General features: G+C 41.5%; 1 protein-coding gene across 1 annotated transcript in view; it reads left to right on the top strand.

Annotated features, from left to right (window-relative positions):
* Positions 1-19791, top strand: part of LOC126424525 (WD repeat-containing protein 36) — a 114047-nt gene that overhangs the window by 55983 nt on the left and 38273 nt on the right. The window contains exons 5-7 of the mRNA XM_050087259.1: positions 1946-2170; positions 3878-4090; positions 7961-8151. Coding sequence (XP_049943216.1) covers positions 1946-2170; positions 3878-4090; positions 7961-8151 — 629 coding nt within the window. The remainder of the gene's footprint in view (positions 1-1945; positions 2171-3877; positions 4091-7960; positions 8152-19791) is intronic.

The following is a 19791-nucleotide window of genomic DNA, read 5'->3' as shown; positions in this document are numbered from 1 at the left end:
ACAGTAAGTCTACGGATAGAACCAGCAGACCACGAAAAGTTGTTTGAAGCAAGACAGAAAGGGAAAAATACTTAGTTCCCCAAATGGTTGTGGCACCAAATAGAAGAAACAGCGTTCTTATTTACACAGTCAGGTAGCCATAGACTGGAGACATTTGGTTGCAGTTGTAGAGCTAATCTAATGCTGTTAATTATGAGTCCACAGTTTCATTTCCTATTACATAAATTGTGACATTATATACTGTCTGTCCAGTCACATTAATGTGACCACCTGTCAAAAGCCTGAATAACCACCTTAAGCAGTGCGAACCATTGTGAGGCATGCAGGAAGAGTGTCAGTGAGGTTCTGGAAGGCACCAACAGTGATGTGGAGTCATACTGAATCCGATGCCATGGTTGGTGGCACTAGGTTTTTCAGTTGAGGATACATGCTGCGAAGAGCCCGATCAGTTGGGTTTCAAATCAGGGAGTTTGGTGGCCAGGTTGAGGATCCGTGCTGCTAACACCCCAATTGATTGGATTTAAATCCAGTGAGTTTGGTGGCCAGGGGAGTATGGTAAACTCATCCTGATGCTCTTCAAACTACACACATACATTGTGAGCTGTGTGACACCGCATTAGCCTGGTGATAGATGCAATGGTACTGTGTAGAAACAAACTGCGCTTAGGGGTGGACGTGGTCCCCAGGACAGGTGCATACTTGTGTTGATCTGTTGTATCTTGCAGATCAACAGTGTCGCCCATTGGACAGGTATGTATGGTGTGAAATGCCTGAAAGCAAACATCGTGCAACAATCATTAGAAGAGTCCAAACCAGAGTGGGGAGTGTAATGTTCTGGGGAATGTGTCCATGGCATTCCCTGCGTAATATTGTCATTGTGGAAGGTACAGTGGATCAACACAAGTATGCATCTGTCCTCGAGACCACGTCCACTGCTACATGCAGTTTGATTTTCCTCGGCACAATGGCACCTACCGGATGGACAATGCAAAACATCACACAGCTCACATTGCACGTGCGTGGTTTGAAGAGCACTCCGATGAGTTAATCCTACTCCCCTGGCCACCAAACTACCTGGATGTAAACCCAGTCAAGAATCTGTGGGGCCGTGCGGTTTGAGGCGTCGTGTCATGAACTGCGTGGCCCCTCCCGCCGGAGATTTGAGTCCTCCCACGGGCGTGTGTGTGTGTGTGTGTGTGTGTGTGTGTGTGTGTGTGTGTGTGTGTGTGTGTGTGGTTCTCAGCATAAGTTAGTTTAAGTAGTGTGTAAGTCAAGGGACTGATTACCTAAGCAGTTTGGACCGTTAGGGGAAAAAAAGAAAAAAGAAAGAAAGAATCTGTGGGACCACCTCGATCGGGCTGTTGGTGCCGAGGATCCTCAACTGAGAAACCTAGTGCAGTTGGCCACGGCACTGGAGTTGACATGGCTCTATGGCCCTGTTAATAGCCTCCAGAATGTCACTGAATCTCTTCCTGCACGTCTCATGGCTTTCACACTGCAAAAGGTCATTGTAGAGGCTTTTGACGGGTGGTCACATTAATGTGAGTGGAGAGTGTATATTTTACTGTTATTATTATTAAAATCCTAAGCATTTGTTGAATGTTTAAACTTTGAGTGCCAGAAAGTTATACTTGGAGGGAGGGGGAGGGGGGAGGGGAACAGAAAGAAAGCTAGAAAGTATGACACTCTCCAGAACTCATCTCGGTGGGGGGTGGGGGGAAATCATACATTACTTTCACCTGGAACATGGCTGTACCTAGTCACCAAGGTAGTTCCTACAAATGTTTAGTCTAAGTTTTCCTTTCTTGAGTAATACAGATTTCACAAATTTAACACAGAAATACGTAAACAAGCATGGAAATTAATTTATTGTATTAAATTTTGAGAAAAGTGCCCAGAGAGATTTGTCTCGCTACAGTGACTATTTTTTTTCCTCTGCACAAAGGACTGGGGGCCCGTCACGGCAGTGGCCTTCCGCACCGACTCGAGCCCGGCGGCGCGTCCACTGATGCTGAGTGCGGCGCCCTCGGGCCACACGGTGCTGTGGGACCTGGACAAGCGACGTGCCTGCGGTCAGCTGACGAGCGGGCACGCGGGCGCGGTGGTTGGCATGAGCTGCCTGCCGGGGGAGCCCATGCTCGTCACCAACTCTGTGGACAACTCGCTCAAGGTGAGGCTGCGGCCGACCACAGCCCGCGAGTTCACGGGTGTGTGAGAACTCACTGCGGGTGCCTGAAAAATGGAAAGAGTCTGTAATGGGTGGCTGATCAGTTGACTATGATGTGATGTTAGTAAGAAGGTGGCTGTGTGACGTGTTCTGTACAGAGAGAGGTGGAGACATTTCGCAACATTGCCAGTGTATCCTCTGGTTCTATTTCGAGCCAAATGCTCCAGGCATTGCCTGCAGTGGTAACTATCAGTGCACAGCGAGTGACACATTGTGTCAATGTTTCTGCTTCTGAAACTCCCTGGAAAAATTTATAGCCTCGAAAAATTATCGCTGACACTTCTTAATGTGATACTTATTGCATTTGCTTTATGCCACCCATAGTCAATACTAGACTGGCCTACCTTCAGCATATATAATATGATATGAAAATCAACACCAAATACTCTACTCCCGCACGAAAGTACACAATACAAATAGTAGCAGCGGAGTTGGTCGAAACATCATGTGGTATACTGTTACTTAACTGCACTTTGGTATTTCTCATCATCCCAAGGGGTCACTGCCGTAAGTGCACACCACTGTATTTGCTGACACCAACGCACATGCATGCACGCGTGTGCGTGCCCAATCCCAACTACAAGCACACGCACACGCACACGCGCGCGCGCACACACACACACACACACACACACACACACACACACACACACACACACACACACACACCTACTTTATCTGTTGATAATGTTGTTGTGTAATTGCAAATCTGATGACTGTGCTGTGCTACTACTCTTTTGTAACAACCGTCGAATCTGAGCCGCACTGAAATCTAAGCTGCACATGATAAATGAGACTCGAAATCAAAGAAAAAATATTTCTAGAATCTAAGCCGCACCTGAAATTTGAGACTCGTAATTCAAGGGAAAGAAAAGTTTTAGATCGCACCTCCATATCGAAACAAAGTTGGTCCATTGTAACACGAGACACAATTTAGGTCGAATGGATGAAGATACAGCTACAGTAGTTTGGTTCGAGTCATAAGCTTAGCAGTTAAGCTTTACCAGGTAGCCATTGCTATGTGTCAGGCACTCCGTCGGTATTTCTATGAGTACCTTGCTCCTCGCCCCCAAGTGACTTTCATCTCTTTCTGGTAGGAAAATGTTTCCCCAGTGATGCTAAGAAGCAGACTGAAGTGACTTTGTGGCTCCAGACATTGGTGACGGCTTCCTGTGACATGAGTATATATTTGATGATGCATCATTACAATAAATGCTGCAGCAATGGTGGTGACTATGTAGAGAAGTAGCCAGTGAATCTATGTAAATATTCCAATAAATATTTCTTAGTGATGTTTTCGTTCTCTTTATCAGTCATTCGAACTTACTTTCTGGGTGCACCTTGTAATACAACACACAAAATTCCTTTTACTTTTTGGGTACTTCCCCTTCCTCAAGTAATGGTACATACAGCTGATTGTGCTGTGAACTCATCAGAGGGCATTCACTTCATACAGTTGATACACAACATTGTTAATTTGTAAGCTCATATGATATTTAATCATTTTGAGTGCCCAAAAAGTATAATGACTTTGTCATTTTTGCTTTCCTCTACTTCCATTCAAGTAACTTTGAGACCCATTGCAGGAATGTACATATTTGTCCAACACAGTAATTTCACCTGCAAATTTTCCATTTTTTCATTTCACAGGTGTGGCTGATGTCTGATGGTGATTCTGGAGAGCCTCCGAGATTGTTGCGCATGCGTGAGGGTCATTCGGGGACTCCAAACTGTGTTCGTTTCCATGGAACTGTTGACTCACGTAACTTGGTCACAGCAGGAAGCGATTCGACGTTACGAATCTTTTCTACAATCAATGAGACATTTAACAAGAGTCTCGGCCGAGCATCGTATAATCGTAAGGTGAATGTTCACTTATATTTGAGGTTTGCTCTTGGTCATCAGTCTGAGGACTGAACTCCTTTATGTCTTAGGATGTGTCACCAATCCCTTGTTTAGTCAAATTAAGCCATAAATTCCCTCTCTCCCTGATTCAGTTTGGTAACTGCTCATTAGTAATGTGATGTACCCATCTAATCTTCAGTATTCTTGTGCAACAAAACATTTGACTTTGGAAATCTAACTTAGTTTTGAAGACGCTCCATGACTTTCAAGATGTAATAAGTAAGTGGTTCACTGATGTGAAGGAATGTATCATACTAAGAGCAGCAGTCAAAAGAAAACCAAATACCCGCCACAATGGGGTGATGGAATGGTTCCATTCAAAAGTAATCACCACATGCATTAAGACGTTTGTCCTTCTAGGAGACAACAATCAGGTCCTGTTTTGTAGAACGTGGTCGGCTGCTGACAGGTTCACAACCTTATCCACTCTTGCAATCCCTTGTCCGACTGAAACTGATGTCTACGGGTGTCTTCCTTCAGGTCACCAAAGATGTGAAAATCAGATGGCGAAAGAGTCGGGCTGTATGGAGGATGTTGCAGTGTATCACTATCAAATTGCATTCCTGGGCATTCTGACTTTATGGTGCAGCACAGTTTCTGCAAAGTGTCTTCGTAGTGCTGAGCATTGATTGTGTTCCCACTCTTAAGGAACTCATTAGCAGAGGGACCATGCAGTCAAAGGAGGATGACATCATGACCTTACCAGAACTTGTGTGAACTTTGGATTTCTTTGGTGGGAGAGATGTGGGAAGTTTCCACTGTTGGCTTTTCCGTCAGCCCTTGGGCTGTTGAAATGCTGTCAGACGGAATTCACTTGTTGCACAATAATGCCTGCCACCATACTGCGAATCAGATAAAGGCTGCACTCCAACAATTTTGTTGGGAAACACTGCAGCCTAGATCCTTCACCATGTGGTTTTCACCCTTTTGGTGACCGAAGGAAAGACGTGCGTGGATGTTGGTTTGAGTCGGATAAGGAAGTGTAAGAGAGGGTACAGTTGTGGATCTATCAATGGCGAGCTGTGTTCTACAAAACTCATCTCCTAGTGGGATAAATATCTTAATGCATGTGGTGATTACTTTTGGATGGTACCATTCCCTGACGCCACTGTCGCATGTGTTCAGTTTTCATTTGGCTGCCTCATAAAGATAACTCTGACAACTCCCATGATTAAGCTTCTGAATGGGTACAAATTACTGCTGGGATTTTGCTGAGGCTGTTTATTGTCTCTTATATCTTGCATGCTAGGTGCAGTAGTTTTGTGACGGCTGAGCCTTCCTAAGATAATTCTGAGGTACTGTCATCTACTTCATGTGCCTTGTTTCGCTTTAAGGAATGCCTTGAATCTGTACATTAATATTTTATAAAATGAGAGATTCACAATGATGAAAAATTGTGTGTACACTGACTGGCACAAAAAAACGCAACACTCAATAAATGATGTGTAATCATTCTGTAATTATCTGTTTAATGAAAGTGAAGCACTTCAACCATTTTTCTGAGATGGGGTATGTTTTTGGTATTGCTTTGCAAGCCAATAATTAAGTGTTGATTGTTTATTACACTAGCCTGAGTTGTTGTTTCCTCATCACTGAATGTGAGCGAATAATATTTTCCCGCTCTTGTAGTGCTTTTGTTGTACCCTGAATTGTTCCCCTTTCAGTCACCTGTGTTTGTAGGCTCTTCCTGTGATTGTTGTAATCAGCTTTCTGAAATAAATATGCTGTATAGCTGTGAACAAGTTACAAAAGCTGTTGTTTTGGTGGAAAATGGCCGCACAATGCATTGCACTGCAGAAGTGTTAAGGACTACACCTTCACGATTTCTAGAACCGTACAAAGGTAGAGGGAAATTGGAAGCTTTGCAAGGAGACCAGGAACAGGCCCGAGAAGAGAAACATCGGAGAGAGATGACCACTTCTTACAATGTCAAGTTCTCAGATCATATAACTAATGAGGAGGTATTGAATAGGATTGGGGAAAAGAGAAGCTTGTGGCACAACTTGACTAGAAGAAGGGATCAGTTGGTAGGACATGTTCTGAGGCATCAAGGGATCACCAATTTAGTACTGGAGAGCAGCGTGGAGGGTAAAAATCGTAGAGGGAGACCAAGAGATGAATACACTAAGCAGATTCAGAAGGATGTAGGTTGCAGTAGGTACTGGGAGATGAAGAAGCTTGCACAGGATAGAGTAGCATGGAGAGCTGCATCAAACCAGTCTCTGGACTGAAGACCACAACAACAACAACATTTTGCCTTATCACTCTGTCCTACAGTCTCCATACTGAAGCTGGTGCAGTGGTTATGAATGTACTCTCTCTCTCTCTCTCTCTCTCTCTCTCTCTCTCTCTCTCTCTCTCTACCCCCTCCCTCCCCCCTTCTCTCTCCCCCCTTCCCCCCTTCATATTTGTCTCCCATCATCCCCACTATATCCTTTCATCCTGGGGATCAAGTGCCCTGCCCTTCCTCCCTAACCTTCCCCTCTCCTCTCACTGAGGAAGACTCTAACAGTACCAAAAGTGAGGAATAGTTTTTTTAATTGCTGTTAAGTTTGTCTTACCAGTGTTTGTAGTGGTTCTTTTTACATTATGTGTTTTGGCTTTTATTTGTTACGTGAAGTTAGAGTTAGTATTATTCTGCCTGCTTCACAACTGGAAAATTATTTACGTCAGTGGCTCAGTTGTGGTACTTCTCTCAGTTAGTTTGCCCGACACACTGTTTTTATATTAAAAGACACCACCAACACACAATATAGCAGATATACCACTGCTTAATTAATTATTTGTTTTACTTTTGTGAAATTGTAATGCTGAGGAGATTCTCGCAATTTCCGTTAAGTGGAGATCAAAAAAATTTACTGAAGTCACTTTACTTAAATATGATTCAATATTGGAAAACTGATTACGTTTATTACTTCGAAGGAAGAATCACTAATCAAGAGAAATCTCCTACATTTACAATTATTTTTGTTATTTGTCAAAATTAGGAAATTTTAAAATATTTATTACATCTTCGGGCCGTTATCATTTAGAACAATGGCATTGACCTACGCACCAATTTTCCCCTATAAAATTTGCATAAATCATTAAAGGATCATTATAGGATCTGTTGCGGTAAAATATTAGTGACAATTTTAAGTAATATTTGATTATATTTAGTCTAAATATTACGTGAAACTTACAGGTTTTCATGCCTCGTCACAAAATGGCTTCTTACACTACCAAGAAACGAAAGGGAAGTGTGCGATCCTTTTTCTAAGGAACAGAGACAACAATAACAATTGTAGATCATATTAGTTGATTACATAGCCTTTGTGAATTTTCTGCGATAATATTTATTTTGTTAAGACGTCAGCTTTGTTAAATTTGTGAAATTCTTCAATATTATTTTTTCACGTTATGTGGTGTACCACCACATGCTACTGGAACTTCACCCACTGAATTTAATTACTGACCAGCCATTTTGTCTCCTTATAGTTTCACAAACATAAAGGAAATTCGTTTTAAAAATTTTAAGTGGCTAAAGCTTCAAACTGGTTTGAACTTTCAAAAAGAATGATGTAAACACCATTTTTAGTTAGTTAAATTGTGTGAAAGTAGAAGCAAAGACACATTGCAGATTAAACAAGTGCTTTCCTAAATTAAACAATAAACATTAATTAAATTTAATGTTTACACATATTGTTTTAAAAAGAAATGTGAATATTACAGTCTAACTATATGAATATGCAGTGAAATTAAAAACTAGCTAGTATTTTAATTATTTCTTAGAAACATAAAGTAGTTTTATATTATTCATTTGTATCAGAATACTGATTAATATTGCAGGCATCTAAAAAACGGAAAGGAGGCATTGCTGAAGATCCACTGATTATGCCCCCCATCACTAGTTTTGCGTCTGAAACCACGCGTGAAAAGGAGTGGGACGGAATTGCAGCTGTGCACCTCGGAGTGCCCTTTGTCACTACCTGGTCGTATGACAAACTGAGAATGGGAGACCACAGGCTAATGCATGAAAGGTTTGTCAGAATGCTTCTTGTCTTCAATATATACTATTCCCACTGTAAATATGTATAAATGAAGTGGCTGTTTTTATGTCTACTGAAACCTGTGAGGAGCAGCTATGAAGCAACCATAAATATTTTTATGACAATGTGCTGGGTTGTAATGTCAGTACTAGTTGTGAGCAACCCATTGTTATAAATATTAATTTTTATTATTTAGACATCCCTAGCGCATTATCGTAGCCTAAAGACTTTCCTGTTACTTTTCAATATAGTCTCTTTTTTTGCACACATTTTCCTCGCAGGTCTTTAAATCTTTAAAATCCCTTGTGGTAGACATCCATTCCAGCTGCCAGTAAACATCAATGTACCACTTAATGGATCTCTCAGTGTTGGTATCACAACTATTGTTTCACATACCGTATTTATTCGAATCTAAGCCGCACTTTTTTTCTGGTTTTTGTAATCCAAAAAACCGCCTGCGGCTTAGAATCTAGTGCAAAGCAAGCAGAAGTTCTGAAAAATGTTGGTAGGTGCCGCCACAACTATCTTCTGCCATCGAATATATGTAGCGCTACACAGGCATGCTTTGTAGGCACAAAGATAAATACTGGCGCAAATACCTCTGCGTCAGTAAATAAATTTTTAAGAAAAGGTGGAAGAAGAGCTTTTTTTTCTCCACCCCGAGTTTCGACCACTGCATTTTCATACATTATCCAATGAAGTAAATACAAATTCCGTATTGTTCATCTTCGAATGTAGCAGAATTTCAATGTACTACGAAAATCCGACTGGCAAGACTGTTTGGGATGTTTGTCAATATGGCCAACTCTATGTTCTGAATTTTTTCCTATCTGTGAGAAGAGATGGTTGCTAATAGGAACCTGATGAAGTGTGAATCACATGCAGTATTCTCTTCACCATAAGAATAATACGAATATAAACATTTTGTCATGTATTCTTACGTGTGTGCTGCTATCTCATTTAAATCCTGTCTGCCTAATAAACTACGAAACTAGAGTGAGACAACAGCAAACGCGGAAGAATATACGTATCGTGTCATGTTTATATTTGTATTATTCTTATGCCTAATAGTGATACAGTCAGAGATGAAGCACGGCAACTGACTAGATTTTTAAATCTAAGATGACTCTAATTTCTGTGCAGAATTTGATATACTGAAGAAGCGGCCGCAAAGATTTTCAAACGGAGAAAAATTTTCGCCTAACTCTCGTTCAGAACATGTTCTATCAACGCAGTCTATTATTTGGTTCTTGTTGATCATTATCAAAGAAAGCAGCAGTGTAAGTAACAACAAGTAGTAGTCTCTTGCCATTGTTTCGCTAATGAGACGATTCCTCTCTCTTTTTTTAAATTGTAACTGGGGTAGCGCGCACAAAAGCAAGCCATGCCGCCAGTGGCGACAGGCCGTAAACACGCACTATCAGAATGCGACAAACAATGCATGACACAGTACAGTAATGCATTTTCAGCTTAGAGTGACGTAAGCACCGATAACAAAGAGAACGGCACTTATCAGATCAAAGCAAAATAAGCAATAGATTCAAACCAGACGAAGCAAGTGAAAAAGGAAGGGTACCCATATAAATACAGACGGAGCGCCAGACGCAAAGCAATGGCTACCTGGTAAAGCTTAACTGCTAAGATTACGACTTGAACCAAACTACTGTAACTGTATCATCATTCATTCGACCTAAATTGTGTCTCATATTACAATGGACCAACTTTGTTTTGATTTGGAGGTGCGGCCTAAAATTTTCCCTCCCTTTGAATTTAGAGTCTCCAATTTCAGGTGCAGCTTAGATTCGGGAAATTTTTTGTTTTCCTTTATTTCGAGTCTCATTTTTCAGGTGCGGCTTAAATTCGAGTGCGGCCTAGATTTGAGTAAATACGGTAATTGAAAAGATGGTAGTTGAAGAATGACAAGTGGGGACTTTAACTAGTATGTGGAAAACTTTTCCATACAAAAGTCCCAATTGTCAGCACAGTGGCAACCAGAGTGAGTCAATACATTATCACACTGCAGAAAAATCTTCTTCCAAAGGCACTTATTTGCAATGCACGACAGAACTTCGTAAGTGTCTGGAAGTAGCAGACAGGATCTATGATCTGTTTAGGTTCAAAAAAATCAACCAGAATGCAATTGTTTGCCCATGACTCTCTCAGCCAATCACACTGTTCTTGCTTTCTATCTTAATGAGAAATCCAGATTGTACCAATCTGGCAATTTATCTAGGGTTCATAGTGATCAAACCAGATTTCATCACCTGTCACAGTTAACAAGAAAAATTCATCTGCACTTTTAAAGTTCTGAAGAAGGCATTAGGTGATGACTATACTCAGAACTTCGTAGTCTTTGTGTGTGTGGGGTCCAGTTGGTACAAACATTTTGATAACCCAAGCTTTGAATCATTTGCTACACTGCACTGCTCCCTGTTGCAAATTTTGTTGCAATTTCATTCACAGTAACACATCTGTTTTCCCTATGAACTTGTAAGCTCTCTTTGTTGCATACCGTGGGTGCACTTTAAGAACAAAACCTGCAAGGCTCATCTCCTCATGTGGATGCATCTTTGTTTTTTAAGTGTTTTATCTGTCTCCTAACACCCCTGCCACCCACACACACACATATCAGTATGCACTATAAAGACAGATGAATTTCGGCAGCGGGATGCAATAAACATGAGCTCAGGTATAATTAAATATATTGGACATACACTGTAGGCCATTAAGATTGCAACAGCAGCAAGGATGGCAAATAATGAAATTATACTTATTGTGCATGGACAGTAACATAGGAAGACTCAAACAATGGAAAAATGGAAAATCCAGGATGGAATAATGACAGTATTATTAAAGGAATAAATTGCTAGAGAAGATAGTGAGTGCATGCGCAACACCCCCCCCCCCCCCCTCCTTACGTGTATGCGAGAGGAGAAGTACTTTAGAAGGAGGCCTTTCGTCAAAACCTCAAATTTATAGTTGTCTGTCTATTTTACCTGTTGCGACTCAACATCTCCTCATCTCCTGCGTGTGATGAATAGCAGTCAATCTGTTTCATAATAGGAAGACTACATAATTACGAGGGGCATTCAAAAAAGTAATGCAACACATTTTTGTCTGAAAGCAGGTTGGTTTTACTCAGGATTCCACTAAACCATTTTATTCCCCAATCTTTTAACTAAAAAAACACTAGTTTTCAGCATAATCTCCATTGAATGTGATGCCCTTACGCCACCTTATTGCGAGGGTCTACATCTACATCTACATCTATACTCCGCGAGCCACCTTACGGTGTGTGGCGGAGGGTACTTATTGTACCACTATCTGATCCCCCCTTCCCTGTTCCATTCACGAATTGTGCGTGGGAAGAACGACTGCTTGTAAGTCTCCGTATTTGCTCTAATTTCTCGGATCTTTTCGTTGTGATCATTACGCGAGATATATGTGGGCGGTAGTAATATGTTGCCCATCTCTTCCCGGAAAGTGCTCTCTCGTAATTTCGATAATAAACCTCTCCGTATTGCGTAACGCCTTTCTTGAAGTGTCCGCCACTGGAGCTTGTTCAGCATCTCCGTAACGCTCTCGCGCTGACTAAATGTCCCCATGACGAATCGCGCTGCTTTTCGCTGGATCATGTCTATCTCTTCTATTAATCCAACCTGGTAAGGGTCCCATACTGATGAGCAATACTCAAGAATCGGACGAACAAGCGTTTTGTAAGCTACTTCTTTCGTCGATGAGTCACATTTTCTTAGAATTCTTCCTATGAATCTCAACCTGGCGCCTGCTTTTCCCACTATTTGTTTTATGTGATCATTCCACTTCAGATCGCTCCGGATAGTAACTCCTAAGTATTTTACGGTCGTTACCGCTTCCAATGATTTACCACCTATGGCATAATCGTACTGGAATGGATTTCTGCCCTATGTATGCGCATTATATTACATTTATCTACGTTTAGGGAAAGCTGCCAGCTGTCGCACCATGCATTAATCCTCTGCAGGTCCTCCTGGAGTACGTACGAGTCTTCTGATGTTGCTACTTTCTTGTAGACAACCGTGTCATCTGCAAATAGCCTCACGGAGCTACCGATGTTGTCAACTAAGTCATTTATGTATATTGTAAACAATAAAGGTCCTATCACGCTTACCTGCGGTACTCCCGAAATTACCTCTACATCTGCAGATTTTGAACCGTTAAGAATGACATGTTGTGTTCTTTCTTCTAGAAAATCCTGAATCCAATCACAAACCTGGTCCGATATTCCGTAAGCTCGTATTTTTTTTCACTAAACGTAAGTGCGGAACCGTATCAAATGCCTTCCTGAAGTCCAGGAATACGGCATCAATCTGCTCGCCAGTGTCTACGGCACTGTGAATTTCTTGGGCAAATAGGGCGAGCTGAGTTTCACATGATCTCTGTTTGCGGAATCCATGTTGGTTATGATGAAGGAGATTTGTATTATCTAAGAACGTCATAATACGAGAACACAAAACATGTTCCATTATTCTACAACAGATTGACGTAAGCGAAATAGGCCTATAATTATTCGCATCTGATTTATGACCCTTCTTGAAAATGGGAACGACCTGCGCTTTCTTCCAGTCGCTAGGTACTTTACGTTCTTCCAGCGATCTACGATAAATTGCTGATAGAAAGGGGGCTAGTTCTTTAGCATAATCACTGTAGAATCTTAAGGGTATCTCGTCTGGTCCGGATGCTTTTCCGCTACTAAGTGATAGCAGTTGTTTTTCAATTCCGATATCGTTTATTTCAATATTTTCCATTTTGGCGTCCGTGCGACGGCTGAAGTCAGGGACCGTGTTACGATTTTCCACAGTGAAACAGTTTCGGAACACTGAATTCAGTATTTCTGCCTTTCTTCGGTCGTCCTCTGTTTCGGTGCCATCGTGGTCAACGAGTGACTGAATAGGGGATTTAGATCCGCTTACCGATTTTACATATGACCAAAACTTTTTAGGGTTCTTGTTTAGATTGTTTGCCAATGTTTTATGTTCGAATTCGTTGAATGCTTCTCTCATTGCTCTCTTTACGCTCTTTTTCGCTTCGTTCAGCTTTTCCTTATCAGCTATGATTCGACTACTCTTAAACCTATGATGAAGCTTTCTTTGTTTCCGTAGTACCTTTCGTACATGATTGTTATACTACGGTGGATCTTTCCCCTCGCTTTGGACCTTAGTCGGTACGAACTTATCTAAGGCGTACTGGACGATGTTTCTGAATTTTTTCCATTTTTGTTCCACATCCTCTGTGTGCTCTCGTGATACCACTCTACTGGTGAGTGTCAGAGCCAACATCTTGCTGCATCAATAACCACCCCATTGTCCACGTACTTTCACAATCAGTCTTGTAATGTGCAGGCAATTTTGTACAGGTGGTCCTTCGTTGCTCTCTATGGTCTTCTGTTAGGCGGAAAGGAGCCCAGTGGGCACACCACCTTTGACTACTCCAACTGATGAATGAGTGTGTCAGCACTACCAACAGAGACATCAAGTTGTGTAGTGAGGTATTTGATTGTGAAACGTCAGTCACCTCGAATTTGTGTGTTTGCATGTTCCAACATTGCAGGAGTCACAGCAGTGTGCAGCCGGCCGGCTCATGGGAGATCTGACAGGTTTATGTGGCATTGTTGTAATGATGTCAGATGCCTTGCCCAACAACTCGCTGTGCTTTTTTCCACTGCCAGGTCTGCATAGACATTCTGCAGGTGCCTATAAATACTCTATGTGATCAGAAGTATCTGGACACCTGACTGAAAATGACTTACAAGTTTGTGGCACCCTCCATCAGTAATGCTGGAATTCAATATGAATGCCCCACCCTTAGCCATGCTGACTGCTTCTATTCTCGTAAGCATGTGTTCAATCAGGTGCTGGAAGGTTTCCCGGGTAATAACAGCCATTCTTCACAGAGTGCTGCACTGAGAAGAGGTATCGGTGTCGGTCAGTGAGGCCTGGCACGAAGTCGGCATTCCAAAACAACCCAAAGGTGTTTTGTAGGGTTCAGGTCAGGACTCTGTGCAGGCCAGTCCATTACAGGGGTGTTATTGTCATGTAACCACTGCGCCACAGGCCGTGCATTATGAACAGGTCTTTGATCGTGTTGAAAGATGCAATGGGATCCCCGAATTGCTCTTCAACAGTGGGAAGCAAGGAGGTGCTTAAAACATCAAACTAGGCCTGTGCTGTGATAGTACCACACCAAACAACAAGGAGTGCAAGGCCCCTCCATGTAAAATATGACCACACCGTAACACCACCGCCTCCGAATTTTACTGTTGGCACTACACATGATGTCAGATGACATTCACTGGGCCTTCGCCATACCCACACCCTGCCATCGGATCGCCACATTGTGTTCCATGATTCGTCACTCCACACAACAGTTTTTCCACTGTTCAGTCATGCAATGTTTACACTCTTTACACCAAGTGAGGCATAGTTTGGAATTTACCGGCGTGATGTGTGGCTTATGAACAGCCACTCGACCATGAAATCCAAGTTTTCTCACCTCCTGCGTAACTGTCATAGTACTTGCAGTGGATCCTGATGCAGTTTGAAATTCCTGTGTGATGGTCTGGATAGATGTCTGCCCATTGCACATTACGACCCTCTTCAATTGTCGGCAGTCGCTGTCAGTCAACAGACGAGGTCACCTGGTTCGCTTTTGTGTTGTACATGTCCCTTCACATTCCCACTTCACTACCTTATTGGAGACAGTCGACCAAGGGATGTTTAGGAGTGTGGAAATCTCATGTACAGATGTATGACATAGGTGACACCCAATCACCTGGCCACATTCGAAGTCCGTGAGTTCCGCAAAGCACCCCATTCTGCTCTCTCAAGATGTCTAATGACTTCTGAGGTCGCTGATGTGGAGTACCTGGCAGTAGGTGGCAGCGTAATGAACCTAATATGAAAAACCTATCGTTTTGGGGGTGTCTGGATACTTTTGATCACATAGTGTATCTGTGATGCTCTGCTTTTCTTCAAAAGCACCACCATTACAGACAGTATTTGAAGGCTATGTATACAACTGCCACCTATTAGAACATCATGGAACTATTGAGGGTGAAGCGGGGATATTCCATGCTGTCCCACAACAAATTCCACATTTTTCCAACTGAAATTGGCCAGGGTGGGGGGTGTTGCGTTACTTACTGAATGCCTTACTGAATGCCCCTCTTAAATTTGTGGAAATTTATGGGTATGGAACACATGAAATAAAGTAAACAGAACTGCCACCTCTCATAGCAACACAGGCTCCATTGTAGCTGGCCATTGGTTCTAACTGAGCTTGGAAGAAAGATAAGAATGTGTCGTTCTGTGCTGCTTCATTTGTGTGCCAGATTATAGAGGCTGGCAAATGGTGGCATGCCAGTCTCTTGGCAACTTGCAACCAGATGCTCTCGGTGGATGAGCGGTCTGGAGAAACTGATGGCAGGGGCAATAGTTGAACACCTTCTGTGTAGAGGTAGGTCAAGGCTTCATGTGTAACATGCAGTGTTGCATTAACATGTTGAAAGATAATATAGAATAGACCTCAAGAATATGGCACAGCCACTGTCCTTAAAATCTCAGAAATATAATAGCTGATGTCCATATTACTGACAGTGTGAAATAGAGGTGATGGTGTTGTAACTCAATGGCTCCACATACAGTCACACCAACTACTGGGCCGATATGCCAATGATGAGAACAAATCTGGCAACATTTCTTCTCCCTAGAGTCTCCTCACATGTGTGTCCTTTGTGATGCTATATGCAGAATTTGAATTCAGCTGAAAAGGTGGCATGGTGCTCTTACGGTGCCCAGTCTTATCAGATGCATCGTTTTGGCGTTTCTCTCTCTGTCACAGTGTCGAGGAAAGCAGCGACAACGGTCACATCAGGTACAGTGAATGGGGAAGTGGGCTTGCTTTCAGTAAGGCCAGGATCCACACGGCTAGTACATTAAGTCTGGAGCATCACACAAATTGAACTGCAGAAGTCGGCCGTGGCTGAACATTGCCTAGAAAATGGGCATAAAATACTATTTGAGAAGACAAGAGATGTGGCTCAAATACCGTCATACTGGGATTCTTTTACCAATGAAAGGGCTGCCATTAGAATAAACAACAGCAATTTTAATGGAGACTGGGAGAACACACTTAGTAGGACACGGGAGCTCGCTTTGGGCATTGACCGAAAGGTAAGACGTTAATACGTAGGCTCGACACTCGTAGGAACATGGGAGCACCAGTTTCAAATGTGGCACCAGCCCCTCGCATCATCTGATGTCACTCGGTCTACTGGCAGGATGGAGCTTCTAGGAGCTGGTTGACTTACCTTCCATGCATGTGTCATTGTGGTAGATTTCAGTCACAGGCATTACATCCATGTAAACGAAACAATATGCCAGCCCCAGTGTGATTTTACCTCCTCATGACGGTCGCGGAGACAGTTATCAAAATTGCAAATGTTGTAATACAAGTGATTTGTCATGTAAATTGAGTAGATTTTATTGAAAATGTAAAGACTCCAAGGACACATACACTGCTTATTGTTACAACTGTTTGGGCACCCTTTATTTTGACATGCGTGTTTAATTTGATCTAAATATGTTATCATATACCCCTACAATCAACTACCTGTCACATCACTTGTCAGTAAAGTGACTGTATCCTAATGGGTGTTGCATGTATTTCTGTTAGAAATTAATATTTCTCAAGATATATATATATAATAAATATGTTTTCTTCTTATAAAATTTTTGAGCTATAATGACTTCCACCCAATCATTTATTGAAACAGTGTTACAGTGATTTTTGCTAATCTATGAAAGTAACTTGGTGCAAATATGTGAATAGGAGGAAGGGAGAGATGGTAGCCTTGTGTTGTGACCATATGTAAAAGTCAATTCTGCAATTTTATTATCATAGAGAAATAGAAGATAGTATTCCAATAGCGATTTGTTCCAATACTTACATAAATAGCAAAAATCAATAACATTATTCCTATAAAAATGTTTCCATGTTTCATCTTTATATTGTCCTTCACTTCCTGCTTATGCTTCCACAACCATATTTTCTCAATCTTCAAAACTCTTCTGTCGCTTCTTTTCCCCATTCTATCAAGAATGGAAAGATTAGTATCTACTGTAGAGTGTCGATTTTCCTGAAGAGTTGTACTAAATGTGGAGATGGTGTTTTCACATTTGTTTCTGCATTCCTTGTATCTTATAGTATATTTATATTCTATTTGTCCAATGTGGAACGTATCGCAGTCGCCCCATCTACTTTGTATATTTTGAAGTTTGCCTGTTCTGTGCATTATCTCCATTCCTAGTTTATTCTCTGTGCAGAAGCTAATTTTTACATCTGTAGATAAAAGCACTAATTTTCCAGTTGTTCACAGAGGCGAAAAAGGATGCTGCATAAGCATCTTGGAGGAAACAGAAACCTACACGCATTTGGCAAAAATACAAATAACATTATAAATGAACGAATAGAACTCAGAAATAAAAAGATATATTGAGAACTTTGATACAATTCTTATTGCTGAAAAAGAATTCAGAACAAAAGACGATAAATTTTACATGCAATATAAATAGATTTTCATTAAATAAAAATTTCAAAGCAGACTATATCTCCGATATGTATGTCGATATGATCTTCACACTCCGTCAGATTCCGGAAAAATGCTGCGAGGAGAAGGCCCAATTGTTATGGCTTTTATTGGCCTAAATAAGACGTTTGACAATCAGCAGGAAGATAGTGTGTCATCCAAAACTCTTGAACATGGTTGGAACTTTTCATGATGCTGTGATATGTGGAGGAAGCATGTTGTATAATTTTCTTTTGCAAAGAGGAGTTTGTCTACGCTATATACTGGCCACCACCCTGTGTGTTATATTCTTCTCATTACTTTCCAAAGTTGCTTTTGACAAAACAAACCTGGGCATCCATCTACATACCAGGGTTGACAAGAAACTTTACATCACTGCATTTTTCAGATCCAAGCACTGTAGTGAGGACTTATTTGTAAGTTACTTTTTATTCGCTGGTGATACAGCGTTCATAGCACATACTCAAGACGACCTTCAAAGGCTTGTGGACAAATTTGCCTCTGCATACAAGCTCTTCTCCATGTCTGTGAAGGTAAAGAAGACTGTGGTTATGGCACAAGGAGACACAGCTGCGCATGCCATAAGATTAGATGGCACCTTGTTGAATGTATTCGACAAATTCTGTTATCTTGGTTCACTAGTGTCAGATCTTTCTCCAGACAATAAAGTAAATGCAAGAACTAGCAAAGTGACAAAAACTTTCAGGATGCTCCACACAAGAGCATTTGACAAAAAAAAAAAAAAAAAAAAAAAAAAAAATCTTATGGTGACCACAAAAATGCACATCTATCAAGCATGCATGCTGAGCACCCTCTTGTACAGCACTGAGACCTTGACATTGCATGTCAGATAATAATGTAAGTTCAACATCTTGCATCTGCAGTGCCTACAAAACATTCTGGGCATAACACGGAGGGACCAGGTGCCAAATGAGACGGTCCTGAATGCTGCGGATCTTTCAAGTATAACTGCCACACTCGAGGAATGTTGCCTGTGGTGGACACTTACATTGTATGGACCACTCCCGTCTTCCCTGACACGCATTGCTAAGTGAGACAGCATATGCCAGGTCCCCAGGAAGACCTGCTATGTGCTTAAAAGATTGTGCCAAGCAGGGTATGAATGCACGTAGCATTGGCTGTGACAAATGGGGGAAGCTTCCTGAAGACCACAGTAGATGGAAACCCATCAAAGATTGCAACAAGTTCCAAATGGCGCTTGGCTCAACAACTTAGTTGCAAAACAAGTGTATAGACAAGTGCCTCTGACAAACCCACCTTTTGGCGTGGTATATACTTGCCCAAACTGTGGGCGCCAAGTGGGCTCTCGCATTATAGTCCTGAGTAACTGATGAAAGAGTGATGCTACCTTGATTTTTGTTAGAAAATATAGATCATTGATTGATTTAGGTGAGCCATCTTAAAAATGTGTGCCTATATAAAGGCACCCTTGATATACTATCATTACAATGCATTTCATACAATTTGTAGCTGCCGAACAGCAACAGAAGAAATTATCATGCAACTGAGGTGGTATGTGAGAACCAGCTAGGTATTTACCTTAGCGGATGTAGATAACTTCCTAAAATCATATCCTGGCTGGCTGGCACACCGACTCCCTACATTAAACCAGGAGGCTGGTTTGATGTGTGGCTGCCACACCTCCCTGAGTCCCTGAAGTTACAATCCTGGCAGATAGTAAGGTGTAGAACCCTTCCGAAGTCACATTCTTGCACTATCAATGTCAGAGTGGAAATGTTTTCTTTTCCAAAACTGATTCAAACCCATACTAATTAAATAAATTTTAAAGGCAAATATTTTGACCAACAGTATAATGATTTGTACCAAAAAAGTGTATTTATCTATTATTGGTTATGTAAAAAACTTAACAGTCAACCTTTGTGTTACTTGACAAGTTTGTTTTGTTAGCTCAGTTAGTTAATAATTTTTATACTGGTAGTCAGTTATGTAATTTTACTCATAGACAAATAGGTATGCAGATCTGT

Source organism: Schistocerca serialis, chromosome 10 (assembly GCF_023864345.2).
Source record: "Schistocerca serialis cubense isolate TAMUIC-IGC-003099 chromosome 10, iqSchSeri2.2, whole genome shotgun sequence".
Classification (NCBI taxonomy): Eukaryota; Metazoa; Arthropoda; class Insecta; order Orthoptera; family Acrididae; genus Schistocerca; species Schistocerca serialis.
This window is presented reverse-complemented; position numbering and strand designations above follow the sequence as displayed.